This window comes from Lampetra fluviatilis, chromosome 57, assembly GCF_964198595.1.
Source record: "Lampetra fluviatilis chromosome 57, kcLamFluv1.1, whole genome shotgun sequence".
In the NCBI taxonomy this organism is placed as follows: Eukaryota; Metazoa; Chordata; class Hyperoartia; order Petromyzontiformes; family Petromyzontidae; genus Lampetra; species Lampetra fluviatilis.
Window position 1 is genome coordinate 3,280,548 of NC_136331.1, and position 25,676 is coordinate 3,306,223.

At 50.4% G+C, this 25,676-nt stretch overlaps 1 protein-coding gene across 8 annotated transcripts in view; it reads right to left on the reverse strand.

Moving 5' to 3' along the window:
* AFDN (afadin, adherens junction formation factor) overlaps positions 1-25,676 on the reverse strand; it is a 206,259-nt gene that overhangs the window by 80,212 nt on the left and 100,371 nt on the right. For 6 of the 8 annotated variants that reach the window (XM_078880331.1, XM_078880325.1, XM_078880330.1 and 3 more), the window contains 8 exons: positions 25,589-25,609; positions 18,102-18,247; positions 16,841-16,935; positions 14,851-15,122; positions 14,421-14,564; positions 13,944-14,142; positions 10,790-10,890; positions 9,696-9,782 (listed from right to left, as the gene is read on the reverse strand). In XM_078880331.1, coding sequence (XP_078736457.1) covers positions 9,696-9,782; positions 10,790-10,890; positions 13,944-14,142; positions 14,421-14,564; positions 14,851-15,122; positions 16,841-16,935; positions 18,102-18,247; positions 25,589-25,609 — 1,065 coding nt within the window. The remainder of the gene's footprint in view (positions 1-9,695; positions 9,783-10,789; positions 10,891-13,943; positions 14,143-14,420; positions 14,565-14,850; positions 15,123-16,840; positions 16,936-18,101; positions 18,248-25,588; positions 25,610-25,676) is intronic. The other 2 variants (XM_078880327.1, XM_078880333.1) reach the window with 1 other exon arrangement.

Genomic DNA, 25,676 nt, shown 5'->3' on the forward strand with positions numbered 1-25,676 from the left:
TTTGGCGTTTGAGGCTCTCTCTCTCTCTCTCATCATCATCATCATCATCACGGTGGCTCGGAGATGTTAACTACCTCACCTGGTGTACAGGAGGTTGGGGAGTTCGATCCCGAACCTGACGCCTGATGGATATTGCACGTTCTCTCTCCCCGTGGTGGCGTGGATCTTTCTCAGGGTCATCCACTGATTCCCTCCACATTTAGAATCAACGCCACGTGTTTAGAGTATTTGATTGCTGCTATCAATGTCGAAGTGATGATCATGATGATGATAAGCCACTTGGTTGAGTTATCAATTGTGATAGCCAGGTCGCTGCTGAGAAAGAGAACTATGGATCTTCGTGGGGGCATCACCTCGTAAAATAAAATGAAAGGTTTAGTTTAGAGCTGTGGGTGAGCGAGCGAGTGCGTAGTGGTGAGGAGTGGGTGAGTGAGCTGTGGGTGAGCGAGTGAGTGCGTAGTGGTGAGGAGTGGGCGAGTGAGCTGTGGGTGAGCGAGTGAGTGCGTAGTGGTGAGGAGTGGGTGAGCGAGGTGCAGGCATTACCTGGCAAAATAAACATAGAATTTGAATCCTGGCAGGTGGCGGAGGAGGAGGGATCCCGCAAGAAGGCTCCATTTCCTAAAGTGTCCTCGATTATATTATGTTTTTATCTCATCTGTTTAGGGGGCAGTGTTTCTAAAACTTGTTTTTGGCCCTGCGGACCACTCTGCCGATGCAAACATTTCCACCGGACCACCCAGCCTGCACCACGTGCCTCCCTTATTACAGACCAATTCAGAACCTTATTGATTACCCTGTGCCCTCTTATAAATCTCAACGTTCATCCAAAATGTGTTCTTTTTCGCCCGTATTGCAACGGCTGTACGATGGATGGATCTGAAAACGCAATTTCCCTGTACAAGAATGCGGGTAAACCGAATGGGTTGACAGGTATTCTACTCTACGCTACACTGCTATACGCTACATGATACCACAATAATACATTCCTGTCAACCCCTTATCAGAGCCTACCCTTATTACAGACCAATTCAGAACCTTATGGGTCACCCCGTGTCCCCTTATACATCTCAACGTTCATCCTACAAAGTCCCATCACAAGGGAGAAACGCAAACTCAATTTCCCTGCACAAGAGAGCAGGGTAAACCGTATGGGTTGACACGGAATGCCCCCAGCCGCCCCATGGTGACAGCACGCATCCACATCTCTCTCTGGATACCACGCATACTAAAGTATCCATATGACCGGAACGTCAACATTACTTTGTTAACGCAGCTAGAATAACAAGAATAACACTGGTCAACACACTTTTTCTGGCATAAGGTATTCCAACGGTTATAAGGTAATTTTGGGGTGCTCATTCCAAATCTGGCATCAGTTTTTGTCTATCAAGTTTTTGAGATATCAAATATTGCATTTTCAATAAAAACTGCAGAAGAAAAATATTAAATAAATGTGGATATCTACATAAAATTATATTATAAACACACTATCCTAAAAATACAGCACCATATTTTAACACTAAAGCAGTCACTGACTCGCAACAACTTGCAATCATAAGTGACAGAGTTAATTTCGGGTAAAATCAATGAAAACGGGGTATGCCGATAGCATAAAAATGAGATGTGATAGAGCAAATCTGAAATCAGATTTGGAATCAGCACCCTGAAATTAGTCTAAAACTACTGAAAAAGTCCAGGCCAGCAAAAAGTTTTTTTTGTTGACCAGTGTAGGTTTTGGTACTGGCAAATGAGGTCTAGTGATGTAGATGCTCACCCAGAGCCCTCATTACTCTGATAGTGCATTGTCTTTGAGCTGTGCGCCTTTTGGCGTCCCCTGGTCGAGCACCAATTGAGACGAGGCTCAAAAGAAAGCCGTCTCTGGTGTGGACCAATCAGTTTCAAGGACAATGCCAATCATATTATCAGAGTGTTTTTTGTTTGCATTTTGACCACAAGTATTGTGGTTAATGCAGACATGATTCCTTGTAAAAAGGTTTCAGTTTTGTTGCCAGAAAAAAGGGGGAAAACCCTATTATTATATGTTGGTACTGGCAAAGGAGGTCTAATGATGTAGATGCTCACCCAGAGCCCTCATTACTTTGATAGTGCATTGTCTTTGAGCTGTGGGCGCCTTTTGGCGTCCCCTGGTCTAGCACCAATTGAGACGAGGCTCAAAAGAAAGCCGTCTCTGGTGTGGACCAATCAGTTTCAAGGGCAATGCATTAATTATCAGTGTGTGTTTTTTGTTTGCATTTTGACTGCAAGTATTGTGGTTAATGCAGACATGAATCCTTGTAAAAAGGTTTCAGTTTTGCCAGAAAAAAGGGGGAAAAAACAATTATCATATTTTGCTATTGGCAAAGGAGGTTCCAATGGTGTTGTAGGATCTGTTCTGTGCGTCTGCATGTTGAACTTCTTTCGCACCGTACCGTAGGTTTTACACTTCCTGTCAATGAAACAGGAGGTTGTTCAGATGCTCAAACACCAAACGGAAACCTCTCGCTATGAATCAAGCACTGCATTCACCGCTCACAGTACTTGCGGTGAACATGCAAACGAACGTGCCTCTGATAAGACTGGTTAACAAAAAAACAAATTTCTGGCCTGGACTTTTGCAGCTGTTTTAGACTAATTTCAGGGTGCTGATTCCAAATCTGATCTCAGATTTGCTCTATCACATCTCATTTTTATGCTATCGGCATACCCCGTTTTCATTGAGTTTACCAGAAATTAACTCTGTCACTTATGATTGCAAGTTGTTGCGAGTCAGTGACTGCGTTAGTGTTGAAATACGGTGCTGTATTTTTAGGATAGTGTGTTTATAATATCATTTTATGTAGATATCCACATTTATTTAATATCTTTCTTCTGCAGTTTTTATTGAAAATGCAATATTTGATATCTCAAAAACCTGACGTGATAGACAAAAACTGATGCCAGATTTGGAATCAGCACCCCAAAATTACCTTAAACCCGTTGGAATACCTTATGCCAGAAAAAGTGTGTTGACCAGTGTAATCTGTGGGCATTGCCTTTCAGAAACTGATTTGTCTACGCCAGAGGCAGCAGCAGCAGCAGCCTTCTCTTTAGGGCCTAGTCTCACCACCAGTGTCAGACCAAAGAACGCCATCAGGCAAACAGCACAAAGACATCTTCTTGGTTCTTTCGGTAAAGTCACGTAGAAGGGAAGTAATACAATAATAAAAATAAAACATGAGAAAATAATTCTCACGACGTTTCGGCCACAACGCAAGCAGCCGTCCCTCAGGTGAAGACCAGGTCTGTCGGGGAGACAGCGTCTGAATGAAACAACACCACGCTTGGAGCGACAGACCTGGTCTTCACCTGAGGACGGCTGCTTGCGTTGTGGCCGAAACGTCGTGAGAATTATTGTATTATGTTTTATTTTTATTATTTTATTACTTCCCTTCTACGTGACTTTACCGAAAGAACCAAGAAGATGAATCCCTGCAGTCACGAAAGCACAAAGACAATGCCACTAGGTAACCAGAGCATGCTTTGTGTTTGCATGCTCAACGCAAGTGCGTGTGGTTAAGCTGCCGAACGGTTCAGCAGTTCCACTGCTGGATTATTATTATTTTTTTCCGCCTGAGAGCGACCGCCTTGTGTTGCGATCGAAACGTCGTCATCTATTATTTGTTTCTACCTACGCGACTTTACCGAAAGAACCAAAGAGTACAGTGTAGTGTATAGTAGTGTAGTATAGTGTAGTGCATAGTGTAGTGTATAGTGTAGTGTATAGTGTAGTGTATAGTAGTGTAGTGTATAGTAGTATAGAGTAGAGTATAGTGTAGTGTATAGTAGTGGTGTATAATAGTGTAGTATAGAGTAGTGTATAGTGTAGTGTATAGTGTAGTGTATAGTAGTGTAGTGCATAGTGTAGTGTATAGTAGTGTAGTGCATAGTGTAGTATAGAGTAGTGTAGTGCATAGTGTAGTGTATAGTAGTGTAGTATAGAGTAGTGTAGTGCATAGTGCAGTGCATAGTAGTGTAGTATAGAGTAGTGTAGTGCATAGTGCAGTGCATAGTAGTGTAGTATAGTATAGTGTAGTGCATAGTGGAGTGTATAGTAGTGCAGTGTATAGTTTACTGTATAGCCGTGTAGTGTTTAGTAAACCAAACACAAAACGACGCCCACGATAAACTCGTGCCTCTTTTCAGCGAACGCACGCGGCGGCGTCAAAGGGGACGGGGGCCCTCCCTACCCCCGTTACTTGCGCTTGAAAGAGATGAGATCAATCGTGGGCACTATCACCGCCCTTCCCATCATCCATCCGCAAGCCAACAGCGAATGACAACAGTACACAGAGGAACGCCGTGTTACTGTTGAGACTTTCACGCGAACTCCACGGTGCGAGCACGTGCGGTGGCGAACGGAAAGTGAACTTTCACAATCAATTTAAGTTTTTGTTAGTTACAAATTTTGGCGTAAATCCACCGCCAAAACGCGCTGGAAGACGTCTGCCAGTAGAGGAAGATGATGTTAACTCCCCCGCCTGGTATGCAGGAGGTCATGGGTTCAATCCCAACCATGACGCCTGTTCGAGATTTGGAGTTTGCGTGTCTCTCTCTCTCCCCGTGGTCGCGTGGATTTTCCTCCGGGTCCTCTGGTTTTCCCCTCCACATTTAGAATCGACATCACGGCGTTTGGATTATTTTGCTGCTATAAATTTCCAGACGATAAGCCACTTTCCTTGAACTATCATTTGTGATAGCCGTGTCACTTTGTAAAAAAAAACAAAGTTCAGTTTGAATTTAACTAGACGGACTTTAGCTTTAAGAATCGATACTGGCCAAGGTCTATAAATGGAGGCCTCTCCAAGCCACCATCGCTCGGGATCTTGCAAAGCGACAAGACCCCATCCTCGCTGGCGACGCGCAATCCGATCTCATCGCCGCTCCATCTCCACCGTTGGGGGGGGGGGTGTTTGTATCATCACGAGGCCGCCAAATAACAAGTATAACCCGTAAAAACAAAGTTTTTCACTATAAATCCTTTATATGCGTGGCGGCTAGAGTCCTCTCGTCCTCTGGCTTGAGATGGCTGCCACCTATGGGTCAGATCATTGCATTGCACCATTAAGCAATTGGTAATTACATATAATACTTTTGTCCTAAAAAGTGTAAAATTTTGGAATTGTTTTTCACGAACATTAATTGTCACGCACAACGAGTCTGTGTGCAAAATGTCAGCTCGATTGGATCACGGGAAGTTGGGTTAAAAAACGACCGAAATATTTGCACGGTCCTAAGCAAGCAAGCAAGTGAACTTAATATAAAGGATTTAAAAAATAGTTGTCGAGTAAATATCCTCTCTCTAGAGGGGCTCTCTCCTCCCGCGGAGAACATTCTCTGGCAGTAGCAGCACGAGCGAGCGATTGCAGAGGCTGCGCCACGACCTCTCCTCCTTCCTCTCCTTCCTCTTCCTCCGTACGGCTGCTCATGTAGATTGCAGAGCAACGACTACAATTCCACATTCAGGTGCTCAAGCGCAGACAGCCGTGTCAGGAGTCAGCGGAGCAGTTGCATCGCCGTGACGTCTCCTTCGTATTTGTCGATGTGGTGGCGGCGCTGTGTCGTTACGAGTCGTCGTACTGCGGTGCTGTTCTGGACGACGACCCACGGTCGCCCATTTGTGACGCCGGGTATCTGCGTCGTCTGCTGCTGCCGTGGTTTGCGCAGTGGGGTGGACTAGCAGCTTCGTGGAAGATCAAACCCCAGGGGATCTTCTGCGTCGAGCCTTTCACAACCGGTGTTTCTTTCAACTCCGTTCAGCTCTCCAAGCGTCATCGGGGTTTGCGGTTTGTGTGGTCAGTGGATGGCGGTTTAGGGGTGGACCGTGGGGGTTGATACTCTGGCGCAAAGTGGGGTAAAAGCGAGCGAGCGTGCGCGCACTGTGCTATGAAACCGGAGAAGTGAATTTCATTCCAGGCCCTGTGGGCTGGCGTCAATGGCGACCGACATCCGAAACCGGTCACGGGCAGGAGGCTTTGTTGAAAAAGAAAACACAGCACAAAGAAGAATCGCGTCGCTTTTTACGTTTTCATTTGGGCCCTCTTCCATTAGTATAATCATGAAGTGGGTTTTCAATCCCCCTGGGCTTAGTAGGTTAAACCACATTAGGACTGTAATTCAGAGAGAAATCATTCGAGGTCCGCCGCCTTTCTTGATGATCTGGAGAAGTGCTGATGAAATACCAAGGCGCCTAAACTAAACTATTTAAACTATTTTTCATTTTGCGAGCTAAGGCCCTCCTGAGCTATGTAACTCTTTTTAGACGCGACCTGGCTATCACAAATGATAGCTCAACGAAGTTTGCTTATCATCACGTGGACATTTATAATAGCAGCCAACAATTCTAAACACGTGATGTTGATTCTAAATGTGGAGGGAAAAATGAGAGGGATTGGGGAGAAAAAATCATCACAACCACGGAGAGAGAGACATGCACAAAAACTCCAAATATACAGCGGGTGTCAGGGTCCGGATCGAACCCACGACCTCCTGTTTACCAGGCGAGGTAGTTAACATCTCAGCACCGTGCCACCCTTAAATTTATATTCCATCCAGGCTGGGATGGCGACTGCACAGAGCCTGGTGTAAGTGCCGAACCGTCACGTTATTTCACTAATAGGCCGTACACTTCTAAACCGATGGACGATTACCCTCAGAGCGACATCCCCATGGGTATTATTAAGACGATTGCGACAGTTTTGATTGCCAAGCGGCCTAATTTGGTGACACTGCCCATGTGCCATCAATTCATTCGTTATGTTGTTGCGTTACTCTCCGACTGCACAGAAGATTCCAGCACTTTTGCCAATCAACTGCTGGATGAAGCCCTCTCTCTCCTCCACCCCCTCAGTCACCCCCCCCAACTCCCCACCGCCTCCCCCCACCAACGCCGTCATGGTCGCGATAGCTGCTGATCCACGCGGAGCGGACGCGTCGAAAGAGGTTGCTTCGTTGAGCTATCATTCGTGGCTTCTGCAAAAGAAGCTAATCGCTGGGGGGGGGGGGGGTACCTGCTGAGATAAACAAAGTTTAGTTGTATTTCTATATTTATTTTTTCAAGTGATTTGTTTACCTTTCCTAGCACTCCTATCGTGTGTTTGCACTGTTTGTTGTTGTAACATTCCTACCCCGTGCCCCTGCTGGACACCTGTGAAAAAGTGCTTCATAGCTCATCGGATTTACTCCTGCAGTATGAATAAATATTCTGATTCTGATCTCCGACTAACTGTGGTGAACTTATTGACGCTGTTGGGAGGACAGAGGAGGTGGTGGTGGAGATTTAAGAAAAGTGTGACCGTTGTTTCAACTGGAAAGTTAAACTTAAACTAACCTATTTTACACGCTTTCATTTAACTCGCTCTGTCTGTCTGTTGTTGTATCCTCAAATCTTGTAACTCAATTTTAACCCACTTCCCAATGTGGTATCGACTGCAAACGTGGTATACTTTTGTCATACTGATGACAATACTATATTCTATCATTAATATGAATAAATATATTTTCAAACATTCTTTTTTATGTTATGTTTTGGCTTGGGTCTAATTGTCCACGCTCAACTGACGTTGGCTGTAATTGCCCACGGTCCCTTACGTTATGGCAAGCTTCGGGGCCACTTCCTGGAGTCGTGGAGTTCTTCCATCACTAGTACATTTCATAAAAGCGTGTTATAAAAAAAGTTTTTTACAAATATTACTTATTTTTATTCTACCAGGTAAGACTTACTGAGCTATGTTGCTCTTGTGTCAGAAGCAACCTGGCGATCACGAAGGAAAACTCAACTAAGTGGCTTCTCATCGTGTGGAAACTTATAGCAGGAACCAAGTACTCGGAACGCACGTCGATTCTAAATGATGGGAAAAACTGGAGGACACAGCGACAAATCCACGCGACCACAGGAAGAGAGAGAGAGAGACACTGCAATCTTCAAATATACAGCAGCAGGCGTCAGGGTCGGGATCGAACCCACGATCTCCTGTATACCAGGCGAGGTAGTTAACATCTCCTAGTCACCGTGATGATGATGATGATGAGAAAGAGAGAGACACGCAATCTTCAAATATACAGCAGCAGGTGTCAGGGTCGGGATCGAACCCATGACCTCCTGTACACCAGGCGAGGTAGTTAACATCTCCTAGCCACCGTGATGATGATGAGAGAGAGACACGCAAACTCCAAATATACAGCAGCAGGCATCAGGGTCGGGATCGAACCCACGACCTCCTGCATACCAGGCGAGGTAGTTAACATCTCCTAGCCACCCGCAGCACCCAGACACATATCACCGCCAATACCAACAACACCGCCGCCGCCGCCACCACCACACCCAGCCAAACAGCGCTAATCACTCTCGTAATGCGGCAATTTATAGCAATCGTCCATCGCAGAGTGATGTGGGGCTCAGGTGGCTCGTTTTGAAATTGGCTCGATGATCACAAAGAGCCGGGGCGTTGCGCTGTCGCGTCACTCATTGCGTCACCAGTTGCATCACCAGTTGCGTCACCAGTTGGGTGTTTTTCGGTGAAATATGGCAACCGGTGGCTTCAGACCGTGACGTTTCTTACACGCCCATCCGCAAGTTCAATAAGGGGCTGTCCATAAATGACGTCACGCGATTTTGGACGATTTTTGACCCGCCCCGCCTCGACCCCCCCCCCCAGGTGCGTGACGTCATTCATGGACGGCCCCTAATTTCGGAGGTACACTTTTCATCACCGGGATATTTTGGGCCAATGGCTGTCATGTTGTTTTTATTTTTTTATTTTGGTTATTTCGAAAAGTGTTTGTTTGTTGTCGTACAGAGTTAGACTGATGGCCTTAATCTAAGTTGTCTTGTGGTTGTTGTTGTTTGACTTGCATCCCACTGGGATTTTTGCACACAGCGTTGGTGTACGGTGCTTTTTTCTGCAATATTTTGCTGTCTTTTCTTGGATTTTCTGTTTGCATTTAGTCACATATTCACATTAAGATGTTTTTTTGTTCATGTTTTTGTTTTTTGTTTGTTGCGGTTGCACCCGATTCAAGAGCCGAATGGCTCACAGGGCTACACCTAATAAATAAACTTGAACTTGAACCCCGTGCAGAACAAGCGGGAGAGAAAGAAAGAGAAGATACTGCCTGCTCTCCGACAACGCGACGAATGTACGAGGAAACGCATTTATTATAACGCGGCCGCGATTTGGATGTACAACGCGATCGAGCAAACGAAACTACGTCGCACGGCTGCATCGGCGTAGCGTCTCACAAGGCGGCATGCTGCTGGATTCTTCTAGATGGAACACACGCGCCCTCCGTCTTTGTTCGGCCTGCGTACGCATCTCACGCGGTGTTACCGTGCACCCTGCTTCGCCCAACATGACATATCACTTACGACAACGCGATTTTTCCAAAACGCGGTGTTCTTCAGGAACGAGTCGGGAATCGAAGCCAGCGGCTTCTTGCTGCGAGGCGCGACAGTTACACACCACGCTGCCAACCAATAACTCTCCCAACAATCGCGGCAAAAGCAGAGATACCCGGCAGGTAAGTAGGTACACGTTGAAGTTCCTTCGTGCCGTACGAAAGCCAACCGTGTTGCCGTGGGCTCGCCAGGATGTGCAGTTGCATGGAGTCTACGTTACCTGGTTACCAGGTCGCCGTGGTAACCAGGGCGAGGCGTTTACCTTGGCGGCGACGATGCTGAGGCCCAAGCCGTGCTGCTTCTTGAGCGTGACGGTGAGCACCTTGGGCACCTGGTGTTGCAGCGAGCCCTGCGCGTCACCACAACCGCACAAACGCAACAGCACCGTGTGTCAGCGTATGTCAGTGTGTGTGGGGAGCGGTAGTGTAGTGTTTTTCCCTTCTACGTGACTTTACCGAAAGAACCAAGAAGATGAATCCCTGCAGTCACGAAAGCATTTAAATCGAAAGGTAGTGTAGTGGTTAGCGCACTGCGCTATGAACCCGGCGAGCCGAGTTCGATTCCCGCTCGCGGCCAACACCGGTGACGATTATTTGAACTGGCACTGGGCCTCCTGTAGGTCGACTCAGCCTCAAATGAGTACCTGGTGCGGTGTGTAAAAATCGCCGCTAGGGAGACAAAGGCGGTCGGGCGTGGTGCTGGCCACCCACCCCCTCGTGTACCGTTCCGGACTTCATAGGTGCTCGCTAACAGCACTTGCCCCTACAGTCTGTTAAGGCTATACGGGGGATCTTTGTCTTTGTGTGTGTCAGTGAGTTGGCACAGTGTAGGGGGGGGGGCATCTGCCAGTCATCTCATACAGTCAACCCACGGCACCTGCGGGGTCTGCCCCGTGACCTCTTTGTGAGCAGCGAGCCTGCGACGACACTTCACGTGGCCTCAAAAAGCATGCACCTGGCCTGGCACAGGCGACGTGGTTGACGTCACCGTCACTCAGCAGGGAATGGCGGGTATTGGAACTGGTGTCAAGAGTGTGTCACCGGTCCTGGGCCTCCCTTAGGTCGACTCAGCCTCAAATGAGTACCTGGTGCTGCGTGTAAAAACACTGCCACTTGGGAGACAATGGCGGCCGGGCGTGGTGCTGGCCAACAACTCCTTGTTTGCCGTGCCGGCCTTCATAGGTGCTACTCGCTAACAGGACTTGCCCCAACGGTCTGTTGAGGCTATACGGGTTATCATTGTTTGTGTGTCAGCGTGCACATATCAGCGTGCACGTATCAGCGTGCGTGCGTCAGTGTGCGTGCGTGTCAGCGTGTATCAGCGTGTGTCAGTATGCGTGCGTCAGCGTGCAAGCACCGTGTCAGTGGGAAGGAGGGGGCCACTGTCGTTGTCGTGACCCTCAAAGAACACGGTCCACACTCCCGGTGAGCGTGGAAGGGGCACCAGACGACACAGACCTGCACACACACACACACACAAAGGTAAAGGTCCCCCATGTATGTATGTATGTTGAACGTCTTTCGCACCGTACGTAGCCAACCATGCCAATCGGGAGGTTCCGTGCCTCCCTTAAACGAGCGCCTGGTGCGGGGTGTAAACATCGACGTAGCGTAGACACACAAGACTGTTGGGGAAAGATTGTCTTCTTTATTAAAAATAGAATTTTAGCAGGTATGGGCCCCACTGAGCTATTAGCTCTCTTTCATAAGCGACTTGGTCAACCACAAATGATGGCTCAGCGAAGTGGCTTATCGTCGTCGCGTGGAAATGTATCGCAGCAGCCAAATACTCTCAACCGCGTGGTGTTGTCGATTCTAAATGCGGATTGGATAAAACCCGTCAGGGTCGGGATCGAACCCACGACCTCCTGTATACCAGGCGAGGTAGTTAACATCTCATCAGGGTCGGGATCAAACCCACGACCTCCTGTATACCAGGCGAGGTAGTTAACATCTCATCAGGGTCGGGATCGAACCCACGACCTCCTGTATACCAGGCGAGGTAGTTAACATCTCATCAGGGTCGGGATCGAACCCACGACCTCCTGTATACCAGGCGAGGTAGTTAACATCTCCTAGCCACCGTGATGACGATGAGAGAGAGAGACACGCAAACTCCAAATATACACAAGCAGGCGTCAGGGTCAGGATCAAACCCACGACGTCCTGTGTACCAGGCGAGGTAGTTAACATCTCCTAGCCACCGTGATGATGATGAGAGAGAGACACGCAAACTCCAAATATACAGTAGCAGGCGTCAGGGTCGGGATCAAACCGAAGACCTCCTGCGTACCAGGCGAGGTATTTAACATCTCCTGGCCACCGCAGTGTTGTTAGCGAGTGCCAGTCGGGGGTGGAGGGTGGCCAGCACCACTCACAGCCGCCTTTGTCTCTCCCGAGTGCCGACGTTTACACACCGCACCAGGTGCTCGTTTAAGGCCGAGTCGGCCTAGGGGAGGCTCGGAACCATTTCTGATATCAATACCGACTATAATCACCCAGGAATGTGTGTCCTTAACGCTCGTGACGTCACTCCACGTCGACCAGCCCCCCTCATTAATATTCATGAGCAGGTGACGTCACTCCACATGGAGCAGCCTCCCCCCTCATTAATATTCATGAGCAGGTGACGTCACTCCACATCGACCAGCCCCCCTCATTAATATTCATGAGCAGGTGACGTCCTGCAAATGGACACCCCCCGCCCCCCCATTATGATTACTTATTAAGAATGTCAGTGTGCAACGCTCGTGACGTCACTCGACGTCGACCAGCCCCCCTCATTAATATTCATGAGCAGGTGACGTCACTCCACATGTAGCAGCCTCCCCCCTCATTAATATTCATGAGCAGGTGACGTCCTCCAAATGGACACGCCCCTCTCATTCATAATAATTAGCGGCTGACGTCACTCCACACGGGGGGGGCGAGGCGCCTCCTCCCCCCTCCTCGTCGTCAACTCACAGCCCTCACTACGAAGGCAGAACCCTCACGTCACGCGGGTCTCCGTGACGCTGTTGAGACATAAAAGTAAAAAGGACGTCGTGATGAACAAGGGATTATAACCTTCAAATGAAATAGGTCTGTGTCACCGCGCCCTTACAAGTTGCACACGAATTGATGCAATGAATATATCACGTCGCGGGCTGCTCTTCGCTTGTAAGTTTCAGATTTATTGCAATACACCCGTCCTTGGACGGGCAAAAGGCGAGTTAATTCTAATTATGATAATTGATTTTTTACCCTTCTATCTGGCAACAAAACTGACACCTTTTTTACAAGGAGTCATGTTTACATAGACCACAAAGCTGCGGTCATAATGCAAACAAAAAACATAACTCTGATAATGTCCACTGTCCTTAAAGTTTTTGTTTGCATTATGACCGCAGGTATTGTGGTCTATGTAAACATGACTCCTTGTAAAAAAAGGTGTCAGTTTTGTTGCCAGATAGAAGGGTAAAAAAACAATTATCATATTTTTTACTGGCAAATGAGGTTCCAATGGTGTAATTCTAATTAATTATCGGACACAGGTCACCGGGGTACGGATCGTAGTGTGCTAATCACTGGGCCACCACTCTTCACACCTTATGGATACAAACACCCACCACCCGTACCGCCCTGTAACAGAGGGGTGAGGAACTCTGGGAGCCCGAGTGGGACCCCCCTCTCTCATTCGCTGTTTCTCTCATTCACTGTCTCTCTGTCTCTCCCTCTCTAGCCCCCATAGCTCTCTAACACAGAGGAGGAACTATGCAAGTCGGTGTCGCGCTACCCACAATCTCCTCTGCGTCTCTCCCTCGCTCTCTCTGGCAGAGCGGAGCGAGAAATGCCTGCCCGCCGTACCTTTCTTCATTATTGACAACTTGCAGCTCCGCACACGGCAGATGCCTGCACAGGGCCACTCACGAACTCCTCTTGATACCAAGATCCAGGATGGTCATGTCTATGCGCCGCTTCTCGGTGGCAGCCCCAACAGTCTGGAACGCTATCCCTCTGCACGTTCGCAGCATCACCTCAATCGCCTCCTTCAAGAGAGACTTAAACACTCACCTCTACAGCCACGTACTTTCGAGCGACTCTGAGCTTGGCTCCGCGCCTCTGAGTTGCGGCCGTTACGTCCGCAAATTTGCGCGCGTTATGAATTGCATTATTATTATTATTCCATGTGGAACCGGGGCATTCACTCCATCTCTTTCTCTCTTACACACACACACACACAAACATTCTCTCTGTATCTCTCCCCCTTCATCTCTCCCTCCCTCTCCCCCGTACCTCTCTGGCAGAGCGGAGCGAGGAACGCGGCGAGTCCGTGTGGCACCCCGCTTACTCCCTCGCTCCGCCTCTCTCTCTCATACTCGCTCTCTCCCCCTCCCGCTCTCCTCCGTACCTCTCTGGCAGAGCGGCGCGAGGAACTCGGCGAGTCCGTGTGGCACCCCGCTTACTCCCTCGCTCCGTCTCTCTCTCTCACACTCGCTCTCCATCTCTTTCCCTCCCGCTCTCCCCCGTACCTCTCTGGCAGAGCGGCGCGAGGAACTCGGCGAGTCCGTGTGGCACCCCCTTGACGATGTCGCACGAGTAGCCGTCCTCGGGCAGCAGGAAGGGCAGCTGCAGGTCCGGGTCCTCCTCCAGACGCACCTCGCGCATATCGCTGTGCGCCAGCTCGTCAGCAGTGCTGGTGGCCACGGCAACCACGCTGTCGATCAGTTCCTGCGAAGACAAAAGACCCACCAGTGCAGCTTCAACAGAATGTCGGGGAAAGTGGCGTTTGCGAGTAGCGACGATGAACGCCGGGACTGGGGCACACGAGTTGGGTGGATCGCCAGCGCCACTCCCGTCTAACGGTGTCTCCCCGCGTCACCCGGTCTATCCCCGCGTCACCCGGTCTATCCCCTACGACAGCCAGCGTGTCCGCCACCGCCCCCCCTCTCCACCGTGCGTGTCCCCCGTGTGCGTGTCTCCCGTGCACGTGCCCCCCCCCTCCGTACGCGAGGGATGCTGGGCTCCCCCGTGGCGCCCTGGTATCCCTCCAGCAGCGCGCGCAGCTGCAGCGAGTTGAGCTTGAAGCAGGTGCTGCTGATCTCCGGCACGTCCTTGGGCGCGTACTTGTCCATCGTGAGCAGGGTCGTGGCCTGGGATGCAAACCGCACGGTGAGAAGTGCAACAACAACAAGAGGATTCAACACACACCACACAAACACCACACACATACACCACATACACACACACCACACACACCACACCACACACACCACACCACACACCACACCACACACACCACACACACACCACACACCTCACACAGCACACACACCACACATCACACACAGCACACACACCACACATCACACACACCACACATATCACACCACACACACATCACACCACACACACCACACACACACACCACACCCACACCTGCATGATCCTGCTGAGGTGGCAGTCGGCGGCGAGCTCGAGCCCCTGGCGCTCTGCCCAGCCCTCGACGGCGTGCAGGCGCTCGTGCAGCGCCACCCCCCAGTAGTAGGAGCAGAGGGGCTGGCGAGCCGCGGCGCCCCGCGCCAGCTCGTTGAAGAGCCACATGTTGACAAAGTGGAAGAGCTGCGAGAAGAGCTGGATGGTGAGCGCCGCGTTCACGCGGCACCGGCGCAGCAGGGACATGGCGCCGCTCAGCGTCTGCAGCACGTCATCTGGGAGGGGGAGAGGGAGGGAGGAGGAATAAGAGGATGAGGAGGGGAGGATGAGGAGAGGGAGGGAAAAAAGGGCGAGGGAGGGAGAGGGAGGGTGATGGAGGGCGAGGGACGACAAGAAGGAATAGGAGGATGAGAAGGAATAGGATGATGAGGAATAGGTGGATGAGGAGGGCGAGGGAGGAAGAGGAGGGAGAGGAGGGAGAGGAGGGAGAGGATGAGACTGATGACCACACAGAGCTGATGGACAAGCCGAATTTGGCACCGGCTCGCTGCCTGGCCACCAGAGGTCGCAAACGGGTTTTGAATCCTTACCCGTACCCGTACCCGGCCGCACCAGGGTCGCAAATGGGTACCCGTTCCCTACCTGTACCCTACCCGAAATGAGTGACAAACGGTTACTCACCAGTGACTCACGGTCTACCCGTACCCGGCCGCACCAGGGTCGCAAACGGGTACCCGTACCTGGCCGGGTACGGGTAGCCGGGTATCGGGTAGGGTACGGGTATCGGGTACCCGGTTGCGACCTCTGCTGGCCACTGCCTTCCCCTCCGTGTCCTTGGCTCCTCCTCACACCTCCAAGTGGTTCCCTCTCTCGCTCTCTCTCTCTCTCTCGTGCTCACCGTCTCTCCACGAGGGCGAGGGATCAATTCTAGATTTGAAACTTTCGTGACTGCAGGGATTCATCCTCTTAGGTTGCTTTCGGTAAAGTCACGTAGGTAAAAAATAATAAAATAAAATAATAATACATCAGGTGGGACCGTCACAGCTAGATTTACCGATTCACTTGATGCAGTAAATCTAGCTGTGACGGTGCCACCTGAAGACGGACACTCGTGTTGCCTCCGAAACGTCGTGATTTATTATTTTTTGATTTGATTATTTTTTACCTACGTGACTTTACCGAAAAAAACCTAAGAGTATGAGAGGGATCAAGCACGGCGTGCATTACAAGTTGAACTTAATAAGATTATGATTTTTATTATTAAGAAGGAAATTAACCGTTTCACAGCCGGCCGCGTCTAATCTCGGAAAGCAACCATGCCCCCCCAACCCAGCCGAAAAAGACAAAGATCCCCCCCCCCCCCCCCCCCGTATAACCTTAACTGACTGTTGGGGCAAGTGCTGTTAGCAAGTAACACCTATGAGGGCCGGCACGGCACACGAGGGGGTGGTTGGCCAGCACCACATCCGACCGCCTTTGTCTCCCCAGTGGCGATGTTTTTGCACACCGCACCAAGTACTCGTTTGAGACGACTTCGGGGAGGGCCGGTTCAGATAAACGTCAATGGCGGTGGTGCAGCTAACCGCAGCTAACCGCTGCACCACCGCTCTCTACACACACACAGAGAGGACGTGCTGTCTGCTGCTACTCCCATCTGGTGGCCACAGAAGGGAAAATAAAAAAAAAACATGGCACAGCAGGTCAACCGGTGCCGCAATGCCTCCATTCATTTACTCTGACAACTGCTACAGAAAATCGATATTAAGAGGGGTAACGGACAAATTTGAAAACAAAAGCACACACGCGGATGTCTAGCGGACATCTGCGAGTAGCAGGGGGAGGCAAGAACGCGTCACTTGGGGCAGCAGCGGCAGGGAAAAAAGACGCGGGGAAGCTTAGATCAGAGAGAGGGGGGCACATAGCAGCAGGGGGATGGGGTGGATGGGGGCAGCACAGAGAGCAAGGGAAGCAAAAGGGGCAGCAGCAGTTTTACCGATCTTGGGGCCCTGGGCGCTGGGCTCCTCCGGATCCTCCAGGAAGGCCGGCATGCACTTGTTGAGATCTGACTGCAGGCAGTGAACCAGGTGCCTGCAATCACACACACAATCACACGCACAATCACACGCACAAACACACACACAAACACATGCGCACAAACACACAAAGACAAAGACCCCCATATAGTGTTTAACAGACTTTTTGGGCAAGCACCTTTGAAGGCTGGAACGGCACACGAGGGGGTGGGTGGCCAACACCACGCCCGGCCACCTTTATCTCCCCAGTGGTGATGTTTACACATCGCACCAGGTACTATCTTAAGGCTGAGTCGACTTAGGGGAGGCCCATGACTGGTTCAGATAATCGTCGACGGTGTTGGCCGTGAGCGGGAATCGAACTCGGGTGGGCGGGTTCGTGGCGCGGCGTGCGAACCGCTGCACTACCGCTCCCCACACACACAACCCGCACACCTCCGATAAGCATGGTTGGCTACGTTCGGTGCGAAAGAAGTTCAAGATACACACGTACACACATAGATAAACTATAACACAGGTTTTTCTTTTTGTGTTAGATCGTGTAAATATATAAATGTGTCGTTAAAACCCGCGACCACCCGACACAGCCAACTACACATATTCACTTTAAGATGTTTTCTTGTTCATTGTTTTTTGTTTGTTGCGGTTGCACCCGATTCAAGAGCCGAATGGCTTCACAGGGCTATACCAAATAAATAAACCTGAACTTGAACAGTCTGTTGAGGTTTCGATTTAAAGCTTTCGTGACTGCAGGGATTCATCTTCTAGGTTCTTTCGGTCAAGTCACGTAGAAGGAAAATAATAAAATAAAAATAAAGATATGTTTCGTTGCTTCTACATACTATTAACATTCCCTCCCTTTGTTAATGCTACCCCCTACCCCCTCCCTTGGATGCTGCTAATCCTACACATTTCCCATAAATATGTTAAATCCCTCTTGATATACAAATTATTTTGTCAAGGCGCTCTTCTTCCCCCTCCGACCCAGCTTAAATATACGCTCCAAGCTTGGTGGCGTTTCATTCTTCACCTGAGGACGGCTGCTCGCGTTGTGGCCGAAACGTCGTGAGAATTATTTTATTATGTTTTATTTTTATTATTTTATTATTTTCCTTCCACGTGACTTTACCGAAAGAACCAAGAAGATGAGTCTGTTGAGGCTACACCGGCGGCGGGGCGGGGGGACGGGGGGACCTTTGCGTTTGTGCCGGCGTGTCTCACCGGAAGGCCGTGTGCACGCCGCTTGCCAGCACGTCCTGGCCATCGGCGGTGACGCGGCCAAGCTCGGCGTCCTGCTTCAGGAAGTTGAGCAGCTCCGAGGCATTGGCCATCCAGAAGGCGAGCGCGCTCGCCATGCCGCTCTGCTCCTACACCACCACCACCACAGCAGCAACCACCCGGCGACGATCAGCACCGCAATCACCACCACCACGGCAACAACCACCATGGCAACGATCAGCACCGCAACACCACCACCACGGCAACAACCACCATGGCAACGATCAGCACCGCAACACCACCACCACGGCAACAACCACCATGGCAACGATCAGCACCGCAACACCACCACCACGTCAACAACCACCATGGCAATGATCAGCACCACAATCACCAAAACACCACAACACGTCAACAATCACCACAACAACAACAACACCACCACCACCACGGCAATAATCAGCACAACACCACCACCACGATCATAACCAGCAAGACGACCACCATTCCAGAACACCAGCTCGTGCACCATCCTTCTCCGATCCCGCTCCACCACGACCACCACCGTAACAATCAGCAGCACAATCACCACCACCACCACAGCAATAATCAGCACGACAATACCACCACCACTCTCCCAACCAGCATTACCACCATTCCAGAATGCCAGCTCGCTCACCATCCTACTCGGCTCCTGCTCCACCAACAACACCACCACAACCACCCCGGCAACAATCATCAACCACAATCATCGCCGCAGATCTTGAGCATTCAACACAATCACACCAACGCACCACGGCGTGGGTGCACGTCAGTTAGTCTGCACGGAAAGCGCAGATGAGGCACGGGTGAACGAGCGGACAGAGCACTGACGTGACGGTGTTAGCGGGGAGAGGTGGGTGGTTGCGGGGGGAAGGGAGAGTGGCTAGGAGATGTTATCTCCCTCGCCTGCTATACAGGAGGTCGTGGGTACGATCCCGTCCCTGACGCCTGCTGCTGTATATTTGGAGTTTGCGTGTCTCTCACTCTCATCATCACGGTGGCTAGGAGATGTTAACTACCTCGCCTGGTGTACAGGAGGTCGTGGGTTCGATCTCGTCCCCGACGCCTGCTGCTGTATATTTGGAGTCTGCGCGTCTCTCTCTCTCGTTCCCCCCCGTGGTCGTGCGGATTTTTCTCCGGCCCCTCCGGTTTGTGCCCTCCACATTTGGAATCGACGGCACGCGTTTATTATTTGGCCGTCACAAATTCCCACGCGACGGAAAAAAAAAAAAGGATCTGGACAGCTCACGCGGGCCATTACGCGGCACAAACATAAAACGTAGCTCATCGTTTTAGCAATTTGAGTCGTTCCACGTTTACGCTCCGGTACGGACACGCGGGCGGGGGGAGGGGTAGAGATCGCGTCCGGGTGCCGTTGGTGGATGGGGACAGCGAGATGCATGGAAAGCGACGGGGGGGACGGGGGAAGGTTGTTACAGGGAGGGAGGGGGGGGGGGGCAGGGTTACACTCACAGCCAAGGGGGCGGCTGTGACACTCGCTCCTCCGGCCGCGACGTCGTCAGAAGATTTCGCGACCGAAAGTGCGTCGTCGTCGCAAGCAACGTTAGCGACGTAGGCGAGTTGGTACGCGTCGCCACGCTCGCCCCCCCCCCCGCCCCCCGCCCCCCGCTCTGTCAATCTGCTGCTGGACTGAGGGGGGCTGCCCCCCCCCACGGCCGTGCGGGTTTACCGGCCGTACTTCACCGCGCCGGCCAGTGCGGGCTGGCGCTGAGGGCGGGCGAGTGTCGATGTGCGTGCGCACGATCATCGAGATTGCATTGCTGCTCCACATTTCCACGCGACCATGAGCCGCTTAGCCGAGCTCTCATTTGTGGCCCAGGTCGCTTCTGTAAAGGAAGCTAAATAAGCTCGATGGGCTTTACCTGGGTGAGATAAAAAATGATTGTTGAGTTTAATTTTTCGATTTAAAGCTTTCGTGACTGCATGGATTCATTTTCTTGGTTCTTTCGGTAAAGTCACGTAGAAGGGAAGTAATAAAATAATAAAAATAAAACATGATAAAATAATTCTCACGACGTTTCGGCCACAACGCAAGCAGCCGTCCTCAGTTGACGAACAGGTCTGTCGACGAGACAGTCTGAATGAAACACCACCACGCTTGGAGCGTATATTTAAGCTGGGATGGAAGGGGGGAAGGGCGCCTTGACAAAATAATTTGCATATCAAGAGGAATTTATGCAAATGATTTTGTCAAAGCACCCTTCCCCCCTTCCAACCCAGCTTAAATATACGCTCCAAGCCTGGTGGTGTTTCATTCAGCGTCTGTCTCCCCGACAGACCTGTTCGTCAACTGAGGACGGCTGCTTGCGTTGTGGCCGAAACGTCGTGAGAATTATTTTATTATGTTTTATTTTTATTATTTTATTACTTCCCTTCTATGTGACTTTACCGAAAGAACCAAGAAGATGAGTTTAATTTGTTTTTATTTATTTTTTTACCTTTCCTATACTTTGCACTCCTATCGTGTTTTTGTATCATGTTTGGACATCTACCAAAGAGCTTTATAGCTCATCAGATTCCTCCTGCAGCATAAATACAGGTTCTGATTCCGATGAGTGGTGCAAAAACAAACGAACCTTGCTGCACAGCCCTCTGCTGCCAGCAATGTAGACCCCCCCAGCGGCTAGTAGGAACCTATAGCACCCTGCTATGCACGAATGGTGGTGGTCCCCCAACGAAATCAACTATCCAGGCTCAACCCTCGCTTGGCGTCCGAGATCTGTCGAGATTGGCAGTGCGCTCCCGTTAAGTGCTCAACCGTTAGGGGGTTGTCAACGTCATTTACCCAACCGGGAACCACAGACACACAGCAGCAGCAGCAGCCATCGTCATCCGCACCCCCCCCACCCCCCCTTGAAAAAGAAGAATCAAGAGACTCGGCGAGGGTTCTCCATGGGCGGCGGGGCGGGGGGGTTAAACGAGCGGGGGACTAATGATAATAATCGTGAATAAACATGCCATGGCAAAGTGAGAGAGATAAAACGGTGTGTTAACGCGGCGTTCTTCACCGATTTACAGAGGGGGCCCCCCTTTCGCCGATAAGACATCAGCAGTGTGAAGCTCACCGCACCATTTGATACCATTGGGGGTTTGACAGCAGCACGATGATGATGATGGGTGTTGGAAGGATTTCACTCTTTGTGTATAGCCGTTGATGAACGAAGAACCAGAGCCACTGTCACCAGGCAACACTGATCCAGCCCTCACGTTGACGAACTAAGAACCAGTCACTGTCATCACGCAACACTGACCAGCCCTCACGTTAACGAACTAAGAACCAGTCACTGTCATCACGCAACACTGACCCCGCCCTCACGTTGACGAACTAAGAACCAGTCACTGTCATCACGCAACACTGATCCCGCCCTCACGTTGACGAACTAAGAACCAGTCACTGTCATCACACAACACTGACCCAGCCCTCACGTTGACGAACTAAGAACCAGTCACTGTCATCACACAACACTGACCCAGCCCTCACGTTGACGAACTAAGAACCAGTCACTGTCATCACACAACACTGACCCCGCCCTCACGTTGATGAACTAAGAACCAGTCACTGTGATCACACAACACTGACCCAGCCCTCACGTTGATGAACTAAGAACCAGTCACTGTCATCACACAACACTGACCCAGCCCTCACGTTGACGAACTAAGAACCAGTCACTGTCATCACACAACACTGATCCAGCCCTCACGTTGACGAACTAAGAACCAGTCACTGTCATCACGCAACACTGACCCAGCCCTCACGTTGACGAACTAAGAACCAGTCACTGTCATCACGCAACACTGATCCAGCCCTCACGTTGACGAACTAAGAACCAGTCACTGTCATCACACAACACTGACCCCGCCCTCACGTTGACGAACTAAGAACCAGTCACTGTCATCACACAACACTGACCCCGCCCTCACGTTGACGAACAAAGAACCAGTCACTGTCATCACGCAACACTGACCAGCCCTCACGTTGACGAACTAAGAACCAGTCACTGTCATCACACAACACTGACCAGCCCTCACGTTGACGAACTAAGAACCAGTCACTGTCATCACGCAACACTGACCCAGCCCTCACGTTGACGAACTAAGAACCAGTCACTGTCATCACACAACACTGACCCAGCCCTCACGTTGACGAACTAAGAACCAGTCACTGTCATCACACAACACTGATCCAGCCCTCACGTTGATGAACTAAGAACCAGTCACTGTCATCACACAACACTGACCCCGCCCTCACGTTAACGAACTAAGAACCAGAGTCACGCGGTCGCGGCAGTTGGAGTACCAAAACTAAACCAGCAACGGTAACTGCAGAATGTTCTGGAGGACCCCCCGGTGAAAATCGCACCACAACGCGTGGCACTCAAAAAGGCCGCGCGCTGCGGATGAGCTTCGATGATCCACCGCCGAACTGCCCATGTCCTATTCTTAGGTTTTTTTCGGTAAAGTCACGTAGGTAAAAAATTTAAATTAATAAAAGTAAAATTAAAATTAAATAAAATTAAAATAAAATCACGACGATTGCTGTATCAGCTATCGTGCTGTGACGGTTCCACCAGAAAGCGGAAGCTTGTGTTGCCTCCGAAACGTCGTGATTTTTATTTTATTTTAATTTTACTTTTATTCATTTTAATTTTTTACCTACGTGACTTTACTGAAAAAACCTAAGAGTATGAATCCTTGCAGTCACGAAAGCTTCAAATCTAGAATTAATACCCTCTATAGAGAGGAATTCCACCTATCTGTTAGAGTTTTGAACAGACAACGAGACAAGAAGTCACAGCTTCTCAAGACGCTGGCCTTCCTCAAGAGATGCCGAGATAACAAGGTAATACCCATCGCTTTCACACTCACATCTGCTGACAAATACTGTTTCTTGGAATTTCTCTCGCTTGATACAGCTATCGTGCTGTGACGGTCCCACCTGAAGATGGAAGCTTGTGTTGCCTCCGAAACGTCGTGATTTTTATTTAATTTTTTATTTTACTTTTATTCATTTTAATTTTTTACCTACGTGACTTTACCAAAAAAACCTAAGAATATGAATACTTGCAGTCACGAAAGCTTCAAATCTAGAACTAATGCCCATGTCCTGGCCGCCCCACAGGGCGAGACTCTCCTGGTGGCTCCCCGAGGCCACGAGAGACTGGGCATGCGCCAAGGGCGACGCAGGTTAGGGTGGTTAGGGTGGTTATGGTGGTTACGGTGTTACGGTGTTACAGTGGTTAGGGGCATGCGCACGTACGGCGGGGAGGAAAGCACGTGGCCGTGACGGGGGAAGCGGCGAGGGTGGGCGAGCGACACATCAGCGTCAATGGCTACGGCTGCCCCGGGGTGGATGGGCCGAGGGGTGGGTGGGTGGGTGGTGGGTCCAAAGTGCGAGGATGCGTCCGGCTTGTCCATTAGCGTCGATTCTCAAGCCCATAGACACGGACGCGCGCGAGGATCGACGCGGTTCTAAATGCGAATGCTGTACGCAATGGGTTCACGGGCCGTACGTATTTGCGTGCGCATGTTGAACTCCTTTCGCACCGTACGTAGCCAACCTTGCTAATCGAAAGGACAACAAACCTTCAGTAAACCACCACAGCCTGCGCTCCTTCCAACGGAGGAGGAATAGTAAAACCACAAGCATTTACTACCCTCTGTCTCTCTGCGGAAGACCTCTCATGGCAGCCAGCAGACCTCGAAGTTGGCAGTCAGACTCTCATCATCATCACGGTGGCTAGGAGATGTTAACTACCTCGCCTGGTATACAGGAGGTCGTGGGTGCGATCCCGACACTGACGCCTGCTGCTGTATATTTGGAGTTTGCGTGTCTCTCTCTCATCATCATCATCACGGTGGCTAGATGTTAACTACCTCGCCTGGTATACAGGTCGTGGGTTTGATCCCGATCCTGATGGCTGCTGTATATTTGGAGGTTGCGTGTCTCTCTCTCTCATCATCATCATCACCACGGTGGCTAGGAGATGTTAACTACCTCGCCTGGTATACAGGTCAGGGGTTTGGTCCCGACCCTGACGCCTGCTGGAAATTTTAAGTTTGCGTATCTCTCTCTCATCATCATCATCACGGTGGCTAGGAGATATTAACTACCTCGCCTGGTATACAGGAGGTCGTGGGTTCGATCGCGACAATGACGCCTGCTGCTGTATATTTGGAGTTTGCGTCACAATTCTGGCCGTCGCCTGATTATGCTCGTTGTAATTAATGGCGAAACGTCACGGTACTCGAATTGTACATTTTGTGGGTTTACTCTCCAACACACAACTGGTGTGCTGTACTGGTAACGAATTGGCATATTCTGATCACGTGCAAACCTTACGAATTGGTAAGAGGTTTTTTGGGTTAGATCCAACCCAAAAAAAACTCTATTATAGCCTACGTGTTAAACTGACTAATTGGCTGTGTCGGGCGGTGGCTGGTTAAACGACACATTTATATTTACGCGATCTAACCCAAAAAACTCTAATATGGATATTTGTGGCGAAAGCCGACGTGTTAAACAGATAACGCTGTCCATCATGTGATGGTTGTAAATCGATAAGAGATTCGATAATAATAATAATTCCATTGCGATAACTGGTTTAAAACCCCGAGCTCATGGGCATGGTGGCTGTGACTGGCTACACAAAGACACTTAGACACACACAGACACGGCACACGAGGGGAGTGGGTGGCCAGCACCACGCTCCCCAGTGGCGATGTTTACACACCGCACCAGGTACTCATTTAAGGCTGAGTCGACTGGTGTTAGCCGTGAGCGGGAATCGAACCCAGGTCACTGGGTTCGTAGCGCAGTGCGCTAACCACTTCGCCACTGCTCCCCACAAAGACAAAGACCCCTCCCCCCGTATAGTCTTAACAGACACACACACAGACACAAGTGTATGAAAATTCCTTTGTCAAGGCGCTCTTCCCCCCCTAACCCAGCTTAAATATACGCTGCCAAGCTTGGCGGTGTTCATTCAGACGCCGTCTTTCCGACAGACCTGTTCTTCGCCTGAGGACGGCTGCTTGTGTTGTGGCCGAAACGTCGTGAGAATTTTATTATTTCATTGTTTTATTTTTTTTATTTTATTATCTCCCTTCTACGTGACTTTACCGAAAGAATCAAGATGTGTAGATATGTTATTCTCATTGATTAGATTGTACTAAAGGGTAGATGCACACCCCTTGCACCGTCCCCGCTCGGCAGTAACGCACACCGACGCCCACTCTATTTGAGGGCGACATTGGCACGCAAAATAAAGAATCGATCGGCATGAGTCGCGGCGAGCGTTGCATTGACACTGATGCGAGGTCACGGGCTTTGTGGTGTTACTTGGGCAAGCAACGCATGGAAGGTGAGGAGGGGCGGGTAAGGGCGGGGGGGGGGGGGCGGCGGTGGTGGTAGCGCTCACACACCGTACCTGCTCGTGGTGCTTCAGGTCCTGAAAAGAGAGATTGGGGACCGAGAGAGAGAGAGGGGGGCAGGGGACGCGGTTGAGGGGTCGAGCG